Source organism: Microcebus murinus, chromosome 8 (genome assembly GCF_040939455.1).
Source record: "Microcebus murinus isolate Inina chromosome 8, M.murinus_Inina_mat1.0, whole genome shotgun sequence".
Classification (NCBI taxonomy): Eukaryota; Metazoa; Chordata; class Mammalia; order Primates; family Cheirogaleidae; genus Microcebus; species Microcebus murinus.
In genome coordinates, this window is record NC_134111.1 from 46392762 (window position 1) to 46410570 (window position 17809).

Here is a 17809-nt window from a genome sequence, read left to right on the forward strand (position 1 = left end):
ATCACTGTTATTTATTAAATTTCAATTGTTTCCCTTATTTACCAGGGATGTTGACACTTACATTCGATACTTACATTTACAGCCTTTCTTTGCCTTCCAAGCCCTTCCACCATCTTGGGACCCCATTATAGTCCCGAAGTTCCTAGATTACCTCCTATTTATGACTTTCTTCTCGACTCTATTTTTCATTTTTATGGTCACAACTGCACCCTAACCAGTGCAGGTGCCCAACTCCCCAAGAACTAAAGCAAATATCTCAGTCACCTCTCATTCCAATTTTCTTTGCCGAGTCTTGACACGACAAGGATTTTTTAAACTCACCAAGATCTCCAGTCTGTTGATCTTTTTTCTCCCTTCCAATCCACTCCTCCTTTTTTTCTTCCCTTTTTAATTAATCTTGCATTCCATAGGACATCATTTCAATCACTCTCTTAATTCTCTTGCTTGTAACCTAAATTCCCTTGCACTTCTCCCCTCCCTCACCTTAGCTTGCACTGAAACGCATATTTTCTTTTTTTCCTCATAAAACCTCTCCCGGGCTGAAGTCAGCTATCTACTTTGTCATTGCCTGAACTAGTACTGTGGAAAATGCTCAGACTAAGTCACTCAGCAGTGACTATTGGGATCCCTGCAAATTTAACATGACCGACCTCAAATGGGCCCAGCGCTGCACAGCCAAGATCATCTCTGTTTACTCTTCTCACTTCCTCCATCTCTTACCTCATTGAAATTAAACTTTCTTTATTCTCTTCAAATACTCCTCATACTTTTATCAGACTTTGCATCCTAACAGAGAATATAGTGACTTTTGATTGGAATGTTCTTCTCCCCAAACGACCAAGCACATAAATCATCTGCACCTACATTAATTTCCACCACCTCCCCCCTGTGACGTCACTATGGCTGCATTTTCTCCCCCTGGCCCTGCAGGGCTCCCTGATCCAGCCACATTTCTATCCCATATGCTTCCTCCCTGTCCAGGACATTTGCTCAGGTTGTTGCCTTCACCTGGAAAGTTCCTCACCTAGTTAAGTCCCGTTAATTCTTCAGATACCACCTGAAGATCTTTTCCTCGGGGGAGCTTTGCATGACTTCCTTGCTGGGCTAATTCCTCCATTTTAGACACCCAGAGTTTGTGTATCTCTCCTTTCTTGGCTGTAAAACATTGCATATTTATACTGGCTTTTGTGCTTTACTTTTATTTTACTCCCTCACCAGACTGGAAACCACAAAAGGCAAACAATATTTCTTTATTTTGTTTTATTTTATCTCAAATAAAATTACACTATAAATGGCTGGTTGTTAGACATTAGATGTTCAAAGACTAAATCTCTTCACATACCACCATATGATAAAACTTAGTCCCAGAAATGTCAAGTGACTCAATCAAGGCCACACAGCTGACTAGTAGCCACGGGAGGGCTTGAATCCAAGTTTGAATCCAAGCACTGCATTTGTTCCTTCTAAACTGGTATTTTATGCATTTGCATAAGCCTGTAGATTTTTCTCAAAGTAAATCTTTCGTAGAAGCACAGTGCATAAAACAGATTAAGAGAGATTAAAGCAGATCACTGCTTTGATTGGAGACAGCTCAATTCAATCTCATCTAAGAAGCTTGTTTACATCTCTACACAGGCCCTCCAGACCCCTTACCAGAGCCCTGAAGAATGACTCGTATCTGTGGACTGAGGCTTAGAAATAGGTCCACTACATTCACATTTGGATTGCCTGTGATGCCCCTTACAGCTTCATGTATGATGCACTCCTGATGTCTGTGAATTCCAGATTGAGAATGCTAATGTTACTGTCATCACTGGTTGAAATATTTATTTAAGCAATTTCACCAAATCACATCTACACACGTTTCTATCTAAAACAGATTGATCTTTCAAGTCACCAGTCTGAGTCCATGGACCATGTTTAGCATTCCACCATTTATCAAAAAAAAATTTTCTGAACAATAATCACAGCATTTTAGGCATCTCCATCTTCTCTTTATCTTATTGTATTTTTGCCAGTGTTAGTAGTTGGATTACATCGCTAAAAATAAAAGCAGACAGACTGCATCCAAATCCTTGCAGTGACTTTCCATGACAGTGGGAGAGGGCACCACAGTGAACTGAGATGAGGATGCTATGCTCATTTACCAGCTAAGAAGAACATACCCACATGCCAGGGCATGACTGACAGTGTGTATTAACAGCATGAAACACCACTGCATGTTATCAACTTCTGGGTTTTTTATAATAGTTGGAAACACAAATGTTAAAGTCAAAACCCTGAAAAAAATTGAAACTTCTTTTTCTCTGTTTTGTCCTGTCAATGTTTTTAGTTTCAGCTAACGGTCACAGTAATGAAGACAGTATACATCATACATTTTGGGAGTATTTAAAGATGAGATGATTAAGCAAATACTGAGAATATCTAGTAAACTTATACATACATATATGTTTATATACACACATGTAATAATGAATATATTTACATATACACAACAAATATTATATATATAATGATACATATTTATTTGTATATATAAATGTGTGTATATAAATTTGAAAACAGTAGTCCCCCTTACCTGCAATGAATATATTTTAAGATCCCTAGTCAATGCCTAAAACCCTAGACAATATTAGCCCTATATATATTTACTATGCTTTTTCCTATATATATATATATATATATATATACCTATAATAAAGTTTAATTTATAAATTAGGCATAGTAAGAGATTAACAACAATAACTAATAATAAAATAGAATAAATATAACAATTTATTATAATGATATAACAATATATTATATTGTTATAACAATATATTATAACACTATATTATAATGAAAGTTAAGTGAAGGTGACTTAAACACTAGCTCTGTGATACCATGACAGTAGGTTTGATAGCTGAGACAGCCACTAAGCGAATCACGGGTGGGTGGGTAGTGTGGACAACCTGGATGTGCTGGACAAAGGGACGCTTCATGTCCCATATGGGAAGAAGCACTACTCAGAAAAACATACATGCAATTTAAAACATATGAATTATTCTGGAATTTCCCATTTCATATTTTTGGACTTCAGGTAAATGAAACAGCAGAAAGTAAAACTGTAGATAATGGGAGACTACTGCATACCTCCCTATTCAAAAATCTAAACCTTAAGAGTAGCTGTTGAAAATATTTTCAACCTATCATTTGATATTTTTTAAATTATGCTTTTGCTTCTCAAGCTGTCTTGGCTCATTTACTTACTTTTTCAAAAGTAGGTAAAATAATTAAAAATAAAATAAAAGTAAAATATTTAGTCTGTTAATCTTGGCTTGCTTTATTTGATTGTATTACTCAATCTATAAAGCAAGGAATGCTAGACTCCCTATATTTGAAATATGCTTTATACTTCATTTTTTTGGGAATCTTTTCTCTCTCCACTTTTGAATTACTATCTAATGAAGTAATTTCACAATCTTTATGAGTTGACAAACTGTACTCACTGTATGGTGGCTGAATGGGTTTGTAATTTGGGAGCTCTATAATTGCTAAGATTATCATTATAGGGTGAGCAGAGCATGACATTAAAAAAAACTCATTTCCTTCTGTCTTTAGCATATAATGTTGATATATTGCTATTTTTTGAAAGTCCCTCATCAACATTTCCCAGGCCTAGGAGTTGCATCTATTAACATATATTGTGTTGTGTTGCGACCCTTCTTTCTACTCTCTCTTTTATAAGGGGGAAAAACACATGCACAAGGAAAGAAAAGCTAATTCAGAAGTGGAACCAGTGGCGGAAAAGTAAACTAAGCGTCAGATATAGGTTTGCAGTTCTTGGCAAAGTTATCAAAATTTTACCCGAAGCATATTGGAAAATATCACTTATGATAGAAATTCCTTCCCTCTCTTACTCCTGCCTTCTAAACCCCCGAAAACCACATCTGTTTCCCACTGATAGCTTTTAACACATATCCTTTTAATGTCTTCTAACAGGAAGTGGAAATTGAGCGAAATTTGTGTTCACCGACGTTTAAGCGTCACCCTGGAAGCCAGTTGGAGGATTCTGTGAAAGATTCAGACAAGAAAGGCGAGGAAGCATCTTTTGACAAGATGTCGCCTAAAAGTGGTCACAGCCACATCTTTGAAGGTTAGCATAACATCATAATGTGATTTCTTGAGATCGTATCTTGCACAACGAGTGGTTAATAAATAAAACACATAAGGGTTTTGTTTAAAAATTAATAGGGAAAATGATGCTGGTATATATAGCTTATGAAACATAATTCAGGAAAAATATAGGTATATGTAAATGCTTTTGTTTATATTATTTATGAGTTGGATTTTTACAATTATATAAAACATATTTCAATTGACTATAAACCAGTACAACAAGCATTTTTAGTATTAAGCTTTTGAAACAATACCCTTGACCATAATCTGACTTTTCCCTTTGTGGGAAAAAAATGAAAACATATTTGTCCTCTGTTTGTGGGTAATAAAGGGATAGAATATGAATGACTATCAGTATCAGAATAAAAAAATAAATAAAATGCCTTAAGCATCTCTTTTTCAGACAATTAAACTAAATGTGTTTAATGAATTTGGAATAAAAAGTGGCATGAAAGTGTCATGTTTAAAGGGGAAACTTCATAAATTTGATTAATGTTTGACAAATGCCATTAGAAAGTTAATAGCTCATTTGTGAGAAACCACATTATTAATATGATTTTCAACAATAAAAGAAGTGTAAAATATAAATAATAAATTGAAAAATACAGATATTGTTTATCATTTCTGAATAAGCACATTTTAGATTTTTCCATCTTAGGCAAGTAATGCCTATTAGAGTATTTGTGATGTTTGTTAAAGATCATAATTAGTATAACTTTTCTAATATCATTTGGAATACATGTAGCAAGCTATTAAGCTGCCAGTCATCTTGCGCAATGTGGAATAGTCTATGGAATATTACAGTTCACAATTTAGAAAGCAAATGGTACTGTGCTGTAAAACTTTGTTATTCAAAGTGTTGTCTGTGAATCCAAACACTAGCATCACCTGGAGGCTGATTAAAAATGCAGAACCTTGGGCCCCCCATCAGTCCCAATGAATCAGAATAAGGATTTTAACAAGATCCTCAGATGATTCATGCACACATTAAAGTTTGAGAAGCTATATTCTATGACAGAACAGACTGATCCTCTGGGTAGTTTACATATGGTTCAGCCCATTCTGGATTCCATTTAAGTATGCAATTTGGAGTGAGGTGGGTGTAGGAAGAGTATAGAGGAGTTTGCGAATGATGGACTGCACGTGGATTTCTAAATATATGTAAATTGGGATTTCAATCTCTTTTTCATTCTCAATTCATTTTGGTATGCCCAATTGATATCCTAATATGATTAGTATCAGTCTTGAGGAATTTACTCCACATATTTCTTGCCTGTGATTAAACTTTATGTGCACTTGGCTGAATGCAAAAGAATGAGATTAGCAGAGGCCAAAAAAAGGGAAGCTTTAGGAATGATTTATATTCTGATGATGCTGGCCTGTGGGGATCTTAGCACAGGGAGGCAAAAATGAGGTTGGCAAACTTACCAAAGTTACATGAGATAACAAACTCTACTCATCACACCTTTCTTCTCTTTATCTGTGTTTTCTTTGGTTTCCCTGCAAAGATTGTCAGAGGCCTCTTTTTTTAAAAGCTTAGAAAAGTTCGTCTGAAGTATAACCATTATTTACTCCCAAGATATGACTTGAATTTAACAATGACCTCAGATTTACAGGTGCATTGAAAATATCAACAGCTAAACTTAAAAACACAGGGTGAGATGAACATAGCGGCTCATTTCATTTTTAATTCATTTTATCTGTACATTGTACAAGTACTCTAATTTGTATGTATCGCTACTTTTAAAAGAAAGAAAATCCTTTCACTGTGACATCCTTGATTTCAGAGTTTATATGACTATATGAGTGACTGTGATGGCCACATATACTAGTTAAACTTCTTAACTAGCCACAACAGTTTTGTACTTGCAGTAGTATTTATGTATAGCTCTTTCATAAACAGTAGACTTTTAAACTTGCAATAAATCATTAAAGTGCAGCTACCTAATGTCCTGTATTTTTAAGATTTAGTAAGCAGTGTATATTGATAAGTCCACCCCAGGATTCAGGACTAGAAATGCCTGTTGGATTAGTTCCCACCCTCTGTCCTCAACTGAAGGTCCGGGGCAGCTTTCACAGAAAAGCTTTATGATTTTCCCCAGCTTTCTTTTGTATGCCTGATGCTCCACTCCCACTCCCAGATTGTGTTCAATTGCTCTCAGCACCACCACCACTTTGTTTGGTCCATTTTCTCTCTTATGCATTGGTGTCAAATAAAGCACAATGTTGCAGTGTGCACCTTAGTGCATTCCATTCACATTTCCTTTGAGATATACTATTATAGTTAGTTAGTTGTTCCAAAGATTCTAAGAGGACTTGGCTTACATGAAATTAAATTTCAAGCATGGCAAATCCAAAATTTCACAAATTTAGGTGATGTAATAGATATGAGAAAGAATCAATTCAATCAGTACAAATGATTTCGTTTTTTTTTTTTAATTCAGAATATTACAGGAGTGTAAATGTTTTGGTTACATAATTAGCTTTTGTAAATTTTGAGTCAAAATTGTAAGTGTATTATCGCTCAGATAGTGTTCATTGCATGCATTAGGTGTGAATATACCCATCCCCTCCCCTCACCTGCTTGGTTTCCATTAAGCTTTAATGTTTGCACAAAAGTGTTGATCCATTAGGTCTAATTTAGCAGTGAGTACGTGTGGTGTTGGTTTTTCCATTCTTGTGATACTTCACTTAGGAGAACGGCCTCCATTTCCATCCAGATTGTTACAAAGAGTATTACTTTACCATTTTGTATTACTGAGTAGTAGTCCATGGTATACATATACCACATTTTATTAATCCACTCATGTATTGATGAGAACTTGGGTTGTTTCCACATCTTTGCGATTATGAATTGTGCTGCTGTAAACATTTAAATGCAGGTGTCTTTTTTATAAAATGTCTTTTTTTCCTTTGGATAAATGCCCAGTAATGGGATTGGTGCATCAAATGGTAAGTCTACTTTTACTTCTTTGAGGTATCTACAAACTACTTTCTATAGAGGTTGTAATAATTTGCAGTCCCACCAAGACTGTATAAAAGTTCCTTTTTCTCTGTATCCATGCCAGCATCTGTTGTTTTGGAATTTGTTTTCCTCCTCTCCCCCTAGTTGTTTTGGAATTTTTGATAAAAGCCGTGCTCACTGGAGTTAGGTGATATTTCATTGTGGTTTCCATTTGCATTTCCCTGATGATTGAGTACAAATTATTTTGACTAATTGTTTCTATTTATACTAATATAAAAATTTGATTTGGGAAATTTCCTTTAGATATTTAAAAACAGTTAGTTGGAAAGTGAATAGTGGGAGATTTAGGTATTGATATTTGATCTACATGTATACAAAGTAAAAAAATATATTTTTTCTACTGAAAAACACTGGAGCAAGAAATTCTTCAAATAGCACAGGTGAATGAGTAAGGTAATGTTCATCAAATTTGTATTAGTTGGAATTTTTTATGTGACAATTGCCTGCTTTTCAATTTTATTCTCCAAACCATAATTTTCATTTTAATCTTCTAAGTCATCAACATGGAAAATGCTAACAGAGAAAATATATATTCAAAGTCACTTTTTGAAGGCCTTTGTAATAAACCTTAGAAATTACCTGCTGTATTTCTCTTTTTATTCTGCTCCATTACAGCTAAATTCATTCCTTATTCTTATAATGGCCATTCATCTCTTCTGACAGATTTTACCAAACAAACTGAGGGTTCTATTATTTTCAGTTTTCTACTACTCTTTAAGTGGTGAGATCCTTCCAGTTATTAATGTTTCTAAAATATTGAAGTGTATGTAGTATATGTATTTGTGTGATTGTTATTTACATATCATATTTTTGTTTAAAATCAGAGATTTTAGAATAGTGCTGTCCAATAGAAATTTCTGTGATAATAACACAAGTGTCCTATATATGTGTTGTTCAATATGGTAACCACAAGCTACATGTGGCTATTAGGCAATTAAAAAGTGGCTAGTGCTACTGATCAACTTAATTGTTAATTTCATTGAATTATTATTAATGTAAATGTAAATAGTCACTGTATTGAGTAGAAAAGTTTTAGAAGATGACATTTGTTCAAGGAAGTCATTGTTCATCCTTTTCATAGGAAGTGATCCAGATTCTAGTTATTCAATTTAAGTTATCCTTTATCTGTAAATTTACCTAAATTAAAATGTATGTGGCAGAAATACAAAATATCATCCATGAATACTATAAAAACCTCTACACAAATAAACTAAAAAACCTAAGGGAAATGCACAAATTTCTGGAAACACACAACCTCCCAGGTCTAAATCAGGAAGAAATAGAAATCCTAAACACAGACCAAAAATGAGCAGCAAGATTGAAGCATTAATAAAAAAATCTCCCAACAAAAAAAAGCCCCAGACCCGAAATAGTCACAGGTGAATTCCACCAGATCTACAAATAAGAACTGGTACCTAACCTACAGATACTATCCCATATCATCAAGAAGGAGAGAATTCTCCCTAACTCATTCTATGAAGCCAGTATCACCCTGATACCAAAGATAGGAAATGACATAACAAAAAAGTAAAACTATAGTCCAATATTCTTTATGAACATAGATGCAAAAAAATTCTCAAGAAAGTTCTAGCAAACTAAATTCAACAGCACATCAAAAAGATAATCCAACATGATGAAATAGGTTTGATCCTAGCAACACAGGATGGTTTAACATACACAAATAAATAAACATGATTGACCACATAAACAGAAACAAAAACGAAGACAATATGATCATCTCAATATATGTAGAAAAAGCATTCAATAAAATGTACCTTTTTTTTTTTATATAACCCCTTAACCAAGTAGGCATAAAAGGAACATACCTCAAAATTATAAAAGCCATATGTGGCAAACTCACAGCAAACATCATACTGAATGGGGAAAAGTTGAAAGCATTTCCCCTAACAATTGGAAAATGACAAGGATGTCCACTGCCACTACTTCTACTCAACATAGTATGGGAAGTCCTAGCCAGAGGATCAGGCAAGGGAAAGAAATAAAGGAAATTCTCCCTGTTTGCTGACAATATGATCTTGTATCTAGAAAACGCTAAAGACTCCAACAGGTAAGTAAATTCAGCAAAGTCTCAGGTTTCTACATACTAAAAACAGTCAAGATGAGAGTCAAATAAAGGAATCAATACTATTTGCAATAGCTACAAAGAAAATAAAATACATAGGAATATACTTAACCAAGGAGGTGAAATATCTCTACACAGAGAACTATAAAATACTAATGAAAGAAATTGTAGATGACACAAACAAATGGAAAAACATCACTTGTTCATGTGTTAGTAGGCTCAACATCATTAAAATGTGCATCCTGTCCAAAGTAATTTATAAATTCAATATCATCCTCATCAAAATAACATCATACTTCACAGTTCCAGAAAAATAATCCTAAGCTTCATTTGGAATGAAAAAGGAGCCTGAATAGCCAAAGCAATATTAAGCAAAAAGAACATATCTGGAGGCATCATATTATCTGACTTCAAATTATATTGTAAGGCAATAGTAATCAAAACAGCATTGCATTGCCAAAAAGTAGAGACACAGATCAATAGAATAGAACAGAAAACCCAGATATAAAACCATCCACATACAGCCAACTGATCTTTGACAAAGTAGACAACAATATACACTGGGGAAAAGGTATAAATGGTGCTGGGAAAACTGGATAACCATATGCAGAAGAATAAAACAGGATACATATCTCTCACCACTCACAAAATTAATTTCAGATAGATAAATGATTAAATATAAGGCATGAAACCATAATAATTCTGGAAGAAAATGTTAGAAAAACTCTTCTGGATATCGACCTAGGCAAATAATTTATAAACAAGACCCCAATGGCAATCACATCATCAACAAAAATAAATAAATAGGACTTGATTAAATTAAAAAGCTTCTGACAACCAAGTAAATAATTAACAGAGCAAATAGACAACCTTAAGAATGTGAGAAAATATTCTCAAGCTATATATCCAATAAGAGCCACTAACCAGAATCTGCAAATAACTCAATAATATCAGAAAAAAAATCAAACAACCCCATTAAAAAATGGGCAAAAGACATGAACAGAAGCTTCTCAAAAGAAGATGGACAAATGGCCAATACACTAATATGAAAAAAATGCTCAATGTCACTAATCATCAGGGAAATGCAAATTAAAATCGCAATGATATATCACCTTAGCCCAATTAGAATGGCTTTTATTATAAAGTCAAAGAACGATAAATGCTGAAGGAAAGGAACACTTTATACATTGTTGATGGGACTGCAAATTAGTACAATCTCTATGGAAAACAGCATAGAGATCCTCAAAGAACTAAAGGTCTAAATACTATTTGATCTAGCAATCTCACTCCTGGGTATTTACCTAAAGGAAAAGAAATCATTTTTATCCAAAGACACCTGCATGCAGATGTTTATTGTAACACAATTCGCAATTGGAAAGATGTGGTGTCAACCCACATGCCCATCAATTCATGAGCAATTAACACAATGTGGTATATGTGTACCATGGAATACTACTTAGCCATAAAGAAGGACGACTTCATGCCTTTTGCAACAATTAGGATAGAACTGGAGACCATTATCCTAAGTGCATTATCTAATGAATTGAAAAAAATAAAACACATGTACTCACCATTAAATTGGAACTAACCAATGAGCACACATGTGCATAGAAGAAAGCAAAACTTAACAGAAATTAAGCAGGGGGGAGTAGGGAGAAGGGGATGGGAAAAAAGCTACTTAATGGGTACTATGAACACTATCTGGGTGAGAGGCCCAGTTTTAAACATGAGTTGAGAATTGCAAAATTGATCCATATAACCAAAAACATTTGTATCCCTATAAAACTTTGAAATAAAAAAAGAAGGGAGACAAATGGCCAAGAAACATGAAAAATACTCAACATCACTAATCACTAGGGAAATGCAAATTGAAATGACAATGAAGTACCACCTTATGCCTATCACAATAGCCATTATTAAAAAATCTAAAAACAATGCTGGTGTGTATGCAGAGAGAAAGGAGGGCTTATACACTCTTGGTGGGACTGCAAAATAGCATAACTTCTATGGAACATAGTTTGGAGATTCCGCCAAGAAATAAATGTAGAATTACCATTCAATCCAGAAATCCCACTATTGGGTATCTACCCCCCCCAAAATAAAGTGGTTTTATTAAAGGAGCCTGCACTCAAAATGTTTATTGCAGCCCAATTCATAATTGCAAAGATGTGTAATCAAGTAAGTACCTATCAATTTATGAGTGCATAAAGAAAATGTGGTATATGTATACTATGGAGTATTACTCAGCCATAAAAAGTAATGAAATAATATCATTTCCAGAAACTTGGATGGAACTGGAGACCATTATTCTAAGTGAAGTATCTCAGAATAGAAAATCAAACACCATATGTTCTCACTAACAAGTGGGAGCTAAATCATGGGTATATGTACGCACAAACCAATGTAAAGGATGAGAAATGAAGAAGGCAGGAGGGTGTGAGGGGGGTGGGAGATAAAAACTTACTTATTGGGTACAGTGAACACTATTCAAGTGACAGGTACACCAAAGCCCTGACTTAAGCATTATACAAGGTATCCATATAACCAAAACACTTATACCCCCTTAATACTTCGAACTAAAAAACAAAACATATGTGGAGAAGTAGAAAGAGAATCTATGTCAGTGAAACAGATAAACAGTAAGTAGCAATAATTCACATATTTAAAAGTTGCCTTCAAGAACTAGTGACATTCTATAATATTTTAGTGGTAACTTAAAAAAAAAAACAAAGCGATAATTTCACTTGTGTTCCCTTTCCAATGTGCTGAAAACAATGGTTTTATCATAAAAACTGAACTATCTACTGTGAGGCTTTGTGTTTTTTCATAACATCTTTTCTAGAGCTTCATTGTTGTGGGAATATGTATCCTCTCAGCAAGCCATTCTCTAAATACCTAGGTTAACAAAGTTAAATGAAATGGAGTAACATGATACTTTAAAATTAACAGCACCATTCCTTTAATAAAAAAGGGCTTCACTGGGAAACTTATAAATAAATCAGACATTTAGTCCACAGAGCAGCACCAACAAAGATCATCAACACCATTTGTTCTGCTAGACTGATCTGTCCCCTCTAATGAGACTCGGAAGGTAAGATTTTAGACCTATCTCTGGACACACTGCAGTGGACCCAAGACTCCCAACACTGGCTTCTGCTTGCAGACTTGCTTCCTCGCCCACTGTACCTTACTTCATGCCCCAGACCATCTCTAGTAAAGCAGACCTGTTACTGTAATCCACAGGAGACATTTCATTAGGAAAAATATTCTTATTGTCAGTGGATCACCATTTAAAATAATCCTGTGGTGATGCCCTTTGCAAAGTAAAGAATCATTTTTCATATTAGTAATTATCTCTAATTGATCTGTTTGCCCAGTTAAATTTTTTTTTCCTCTTTCTTAAAGTGGGATTCATCTGCAGTTTCTCAATGACTTCCACATGTTCCTTTTCATTGCTATAATAGTCAGTGAGTCAAAACAAATTCCAGAGTTAAATCATGGGCCCAGTAGGAAGGGGCAGCTGAGGAGTTTGCTATTCTGAGGAATATGTAATGATAGGTCTATTCATGAGGTCGTTCACATGGTAACTATAAATCAGCTCCTTGGAATGCTGGAAAATTGCCCTTGATTAATAATCAGAATCCCAGGAATTCATTTTGAGCTTGTGCGTGGTCATACTTAATTTTAAAACATGATGCCATCAAAGAAAGATAACAACAAATATAAAGATTTCTCTTTAAAACCATTCATTCATTTTACCTTCTTGAAATTGGAAAGAACTAAATATTTTTAGATATTCTAATTGTAGAATGTCAAATGCGTACCTATTTCTACAGAATATCTTTGATGTGCTGTTGTCATTTGCCCATTCATCTATTCATTCCTCCAACAAACATTTATTGAATGCCTATATGTGCCAGGTACTATTCTAGGTGCTTAGAGACATCAGTGAGTAAAAGAGAAAAAAGAACGAAAAGAAAAAAGTCTTCCCTTGTGCAGCTTGAACTCCAACAGAGAGATGGACAATAAAAATAATGAAGAAGTAAATTATACATCAGAAGGTAATAAGTACTATAGAAAATACAGAGTAGAGAGAATAGGGCATGTGGTGAAAGTTTGTCATTTTAATTAGGATTGTGAAGATCAGCTGTAATAGCAAGGTGACATATAAGCAAAAACTTGAATAAAATATTTTCTGATTTTTTTCATTTTATAAAGTAAATATACAAAGTCATATTCTGTGAAAGACAAATATATCTAATAAGAGTTGAGGCAGAATCCTCAATTGGTGATTCTAGGCCCCAAGATTGTAGTGACTGTAATGCTGGTTTTATGCAGTCACTCAAGGACAGAGAAAACAGACACACAGCAGTAAAATCCTTCTACCTGACCACTGTCACCAATGCAAAGTGTGTGGAACTACTCCTCCATTGGTCTCTCAACTGCACCACATGGATTTGGGGTACAGTTCTATTCTGTTCTGCAGAGAACAGGCCCAAACAGGAGGGCAGAGTCTTGGCTGAAGACTTGGAACCACATTTGGGAGCCAAACCAAGAGTTGGTTATTTTAGGGAAAGGTACATAGGAATGGTGTTACCTAATAGGTGAGAAATTAGAATGTCAGTACAAAGGTGAAACACAAGAAACCCACATCTTAAACTGAGTCCATGACTCCATGTGTCTATTCAGGTTGCATGGCTCATGTGACTGTCAGTGATCCAAAATAAAGACGACGTTAGAGGTTCACAAATGGGGTAGGTCTACACTGGAGAAGTCTGATGACAGACAGTGATGCAATACTGGAAAGGCTGGGTTTAAGAATACACAAGCCAGTCACTAAGGATTAGGGCATGGCTAAGAAAACCTAGTACTCTGAGGCAGTGATTTTGAAAGAATGGAAAGAAGGAAAAGAGGGAGGGTGAGAGGAAAAGAGGGACAAAAAGAGACAGAAAGAGACAAAAACAGGAATGGAGGAAGAAAGGCAGGAAGAGAAGGGTAAAAATAAAGCTGTTCTATGAAGCTTTCTAGAAGTAGCTAGATTCTGTTTTTGATGCCAGAAACAAACACAGAATGGGAGCAATAAACAACATCCATAAATTCAGCAATGTTTGCTGAACATGTACTATGACCTGCCCCTATGCTTGGTGTTGGGGAGTCAGGTATCTGAAGACACAGACTCTGCTCCTGAGTGGCTTAGAGTTGAAGAAAGGTGGCAGCACACAAACAAATGTTAACATTAGAAGATGAACAATGCTGTAGTAGAATGACACACAGGAAGCAACTACCTCTGTCTCTGGGCCCAGAGATGCTTCATAGAAATACTGATTTTATTTTTTAGGTATTTTGAAATGTGAGTCAGAGTTGACTAAGAAGAGCAAGAAGGGGGATGGGGGAATAGGCAGAAGGGTGGAAATTCCAGGTAGATCCAGCAAAATCATAAAGGAGCATCAAAAGTAAGGAATTTAGGGGCAATACAGACACTTCCATATGTTTGATGCATGGCAGTTCATTTCAATAAATGTCCTTATATTCCCATAAGCTGGAGCCAGGGTGAGTTCTAGATTCTAAGCTGGGAGTGAAACAATTCCAGTTTAGTTTAATTAGATTTAGAACCAGGTTAAGAAGACTGGTTTGAATGAAAAGGGAAGACTTGATTTTCGTGCTTTCAGAGTTGATTAAAATGTTCACTGACACGTTTTAAGAATTTTTACAAATTGAAGGAGTGGAGTATTTTGCTATTTTTCACCATGGTAAAAATATAATATTCTAGAGTCAATCATAAGCTCTATATATTTCAGATACAGGGAGTAGAAAGAAAGCCCCCACATAAATTAGCAGTTTAGCAATGTTGCCTTTTTAAATTTAGTTTTTGAAATATTTAAAGTTTTTAATGTGTTTGTATTTTCAAGAGTTAAGCCAAATACTTTTATTAAAAATGTCTTTTGTGTCCACACTATTTGTTATGAACATTTAATATTAGACATAGCTAATTTATTTAAAATCAAAATTCATTACAATGTTTAACTTTTAAACATAATTTTGATTTGTGTTTAATACAGCTTCACATGCACTTTAAAGTATATAGGGTCCATAATGCATTACAATAAAATGACTTATTAATAATAAATGTGAAAACACAAATAATAATAGCCCATTAACCTTTCTCTTTGTGTAGTTATTACAAAGAGACACACGTTTCTATATTTGACTCTTTTTCTAGAACTATAAATATGGATATGGTGCTAAAATAATGCTCTATGAATAAATTCTGCATGTCACAGTTATTATTCTTTATTTGCAACTTCTAAACTGATGAAATAGTATATGAGGACTCAGAAGAGTACACGAAGTCCTAGCCAGAGGGTCTCAGGAATTCCTGGAGAATAGCAGGAATTGTATTGGCTAAGATGAAAAGCCAGTTGCTCTATTTTTTGAAGATCATCTTTAAAAATAAAAAGTCAGATCTTGCCAAAAACGATAGGAAACTCACTCTGTTAATAGTTTATTTAGTCTAATATTTCAACACTTCTAGATCATTTCTGATTTATTATGGGGTATGTAATCATTCTCTGTGATTTGGTAAGACTGTTGCTTTTCATAAACATCAGGGAATAACTTGATACACCACCTCTAAACCTATTTTATATCATTACTTCACAATACTTCTGACTCACTGCTTAAATATCTTCACTCTCCTTCCCCAGTGATGAGATCCTGCTCTATGGGAATGTGGTGTCAGAACATGAAGCCTATTGCTTTTAGTTCTATTATAGATGGGAAACCATTAAGCAATTTTAATGCCCCTAGATTTTGCTTGGAATAGTTTAGAATAAAAACTTAAAAAATGAGTGGAAGTTCATATGATCATACTTTTTAATGAATGAAATGGAGAATTCTTATGAGCCTAAATAAATATTTCACTTTTTGGTGTGGCTATTTTAATCCTTGTCCCTTTCACCGCATCAATGGACAATCTTATCTTGGCTCATTCATGATATTTTTGCTTTGATGATTTATTCCATCTACACATTTTAAAATAATCCCATTTCCTCTCAGAAAAATAATTAAGGACTCTGTATACAATTGTGTTTTCTATAATTAAAAGAGTAAAACATGAAGTGCACTGTAGCCTATCGTTTCTTTATTTTGTTGCCTACAATTCTCATACCTACTATCCCCATCTTTTTGTAAGTAATGAAAAGTTTTTTTAAAAAAATGTAGAAGACAGTATTTATCAAAATGAAACTTGAAAAAAACTCCCTTCACCAAAATGGCAGACAGATGGTTATTAATTTCATGAAAGAGTACAATTAGCAGAACAGAACTTTTGAAAAAATTACTGAAAGATACAGATCAATAGAAATTTCACGGAGAATGAATGAATATAAAAGAAAGGGTGGACTTATCAAAGAAGTAATTGGGGGAAAAAAAACCTTCCAGGGCTAAAAGATTACAGTAGGAGCCTTTAAATTAAAAGGACCACAGTTTTCCAATGAGTTAGGTAGCAACACATGTTGACACAAGATGTAAACTGAAATTCTACATTAATCCATTCATAAAATATCAGAAATTTCCAGATATGGGAAAAGAGCATGTTTCCAAAAAAGAAATGAATATCAGATCGGTGTCAAAGTTTGTACCGGCAACTCTGGATGCTAGAATAAAGCAGAACAAAAAGTCAAAGTCTTCCTCGAGACCGCATATCTGCAGATTTACACACAAAATTACACTGCCAGAAATACTTAGGAAACTCCAACTTGAGAAATTAACTTAAAGTGTTGCAAATTCCTTGTGATGCAGATTACATGGCAGAAGTAAAGTCAAATCACATATCTCAAGATTGCAATGGCAAAGGACCATCGTGAGCAAGGCTGGGACACGAGCTCAAATTTTCAAATTAAAAAAACACATGAAGCAATCCATTATGAGGATAGTCAGTACAAAATGCAAACACAGAAATAAGCTGTAAAGAAATTCAGATAATGAAATTGTCAGTTAACAGGATATTATGCCAGTGATTAAAATGTTTTATAACGTAAAGGATACCATGAAGAAGACCAGAACAATATATTATAAAAACAAAAAAGTCAGATTTTAGAAAGAAATAATTTCAAAAATATAGAGATTTTTTAAATTTTTTAAATCTCTATATAATTCAAAATATATTTTATACAACTAATTATATATTGTTGACGAGAGACTTCATGACCTAAAAGATAAATCTGAAGAAACAGTAGAGAATATAAAGCAAAGTAATAAAGACATGAAAACATAAAAGAGAGATTAAGACACATGAAGGACACAAAAAATAGCCTAGTGTATATTTAACTGAAATCCTAAAAATAAGAGAATGGAAGAAAAGAAATATTCAAAGAGAATGATTAAAAATTTTATAGAATCGATAAAGGATCTGAATCTCAGATTCACGATGCACAATGAAGAGATATCAAGAGTAAAAATGGTCTGTGCCTAAACAAAAGATAGTGAAACTACAGAACACTGCAGAATTGCAGAAAGAAGAGAGGCATCAAAGCAAACAGAGA

General features: G+C 34.2%; 1 protein-coding gene across 2 annotated transcripts in view; it reads left to right on the forward strand.

Moving 5' to 3' along the window:
- The window catches only part of XIRP2 (xin actin binding repeat containing 2), a 292691-nt gene that overhangs the window by 166224 nt on the left and 108658 nt on the right, over positions 1–17809 (forward strand). Inside the window, exon 2 of one of the 2 annotated variants that reach the window (XM_076005626.1) lies at positions 3982–4139. In XM_076005626.1, the coding sequence (XP_075861741.1) occupies positions 3982–4139 (158 nt within the window). The remainder of the gene's footprint in view (positions 1–3981; positions 4140–17809) is intronic. The other variant, XM_076005625.1, reaches the window with a different exon arrangement.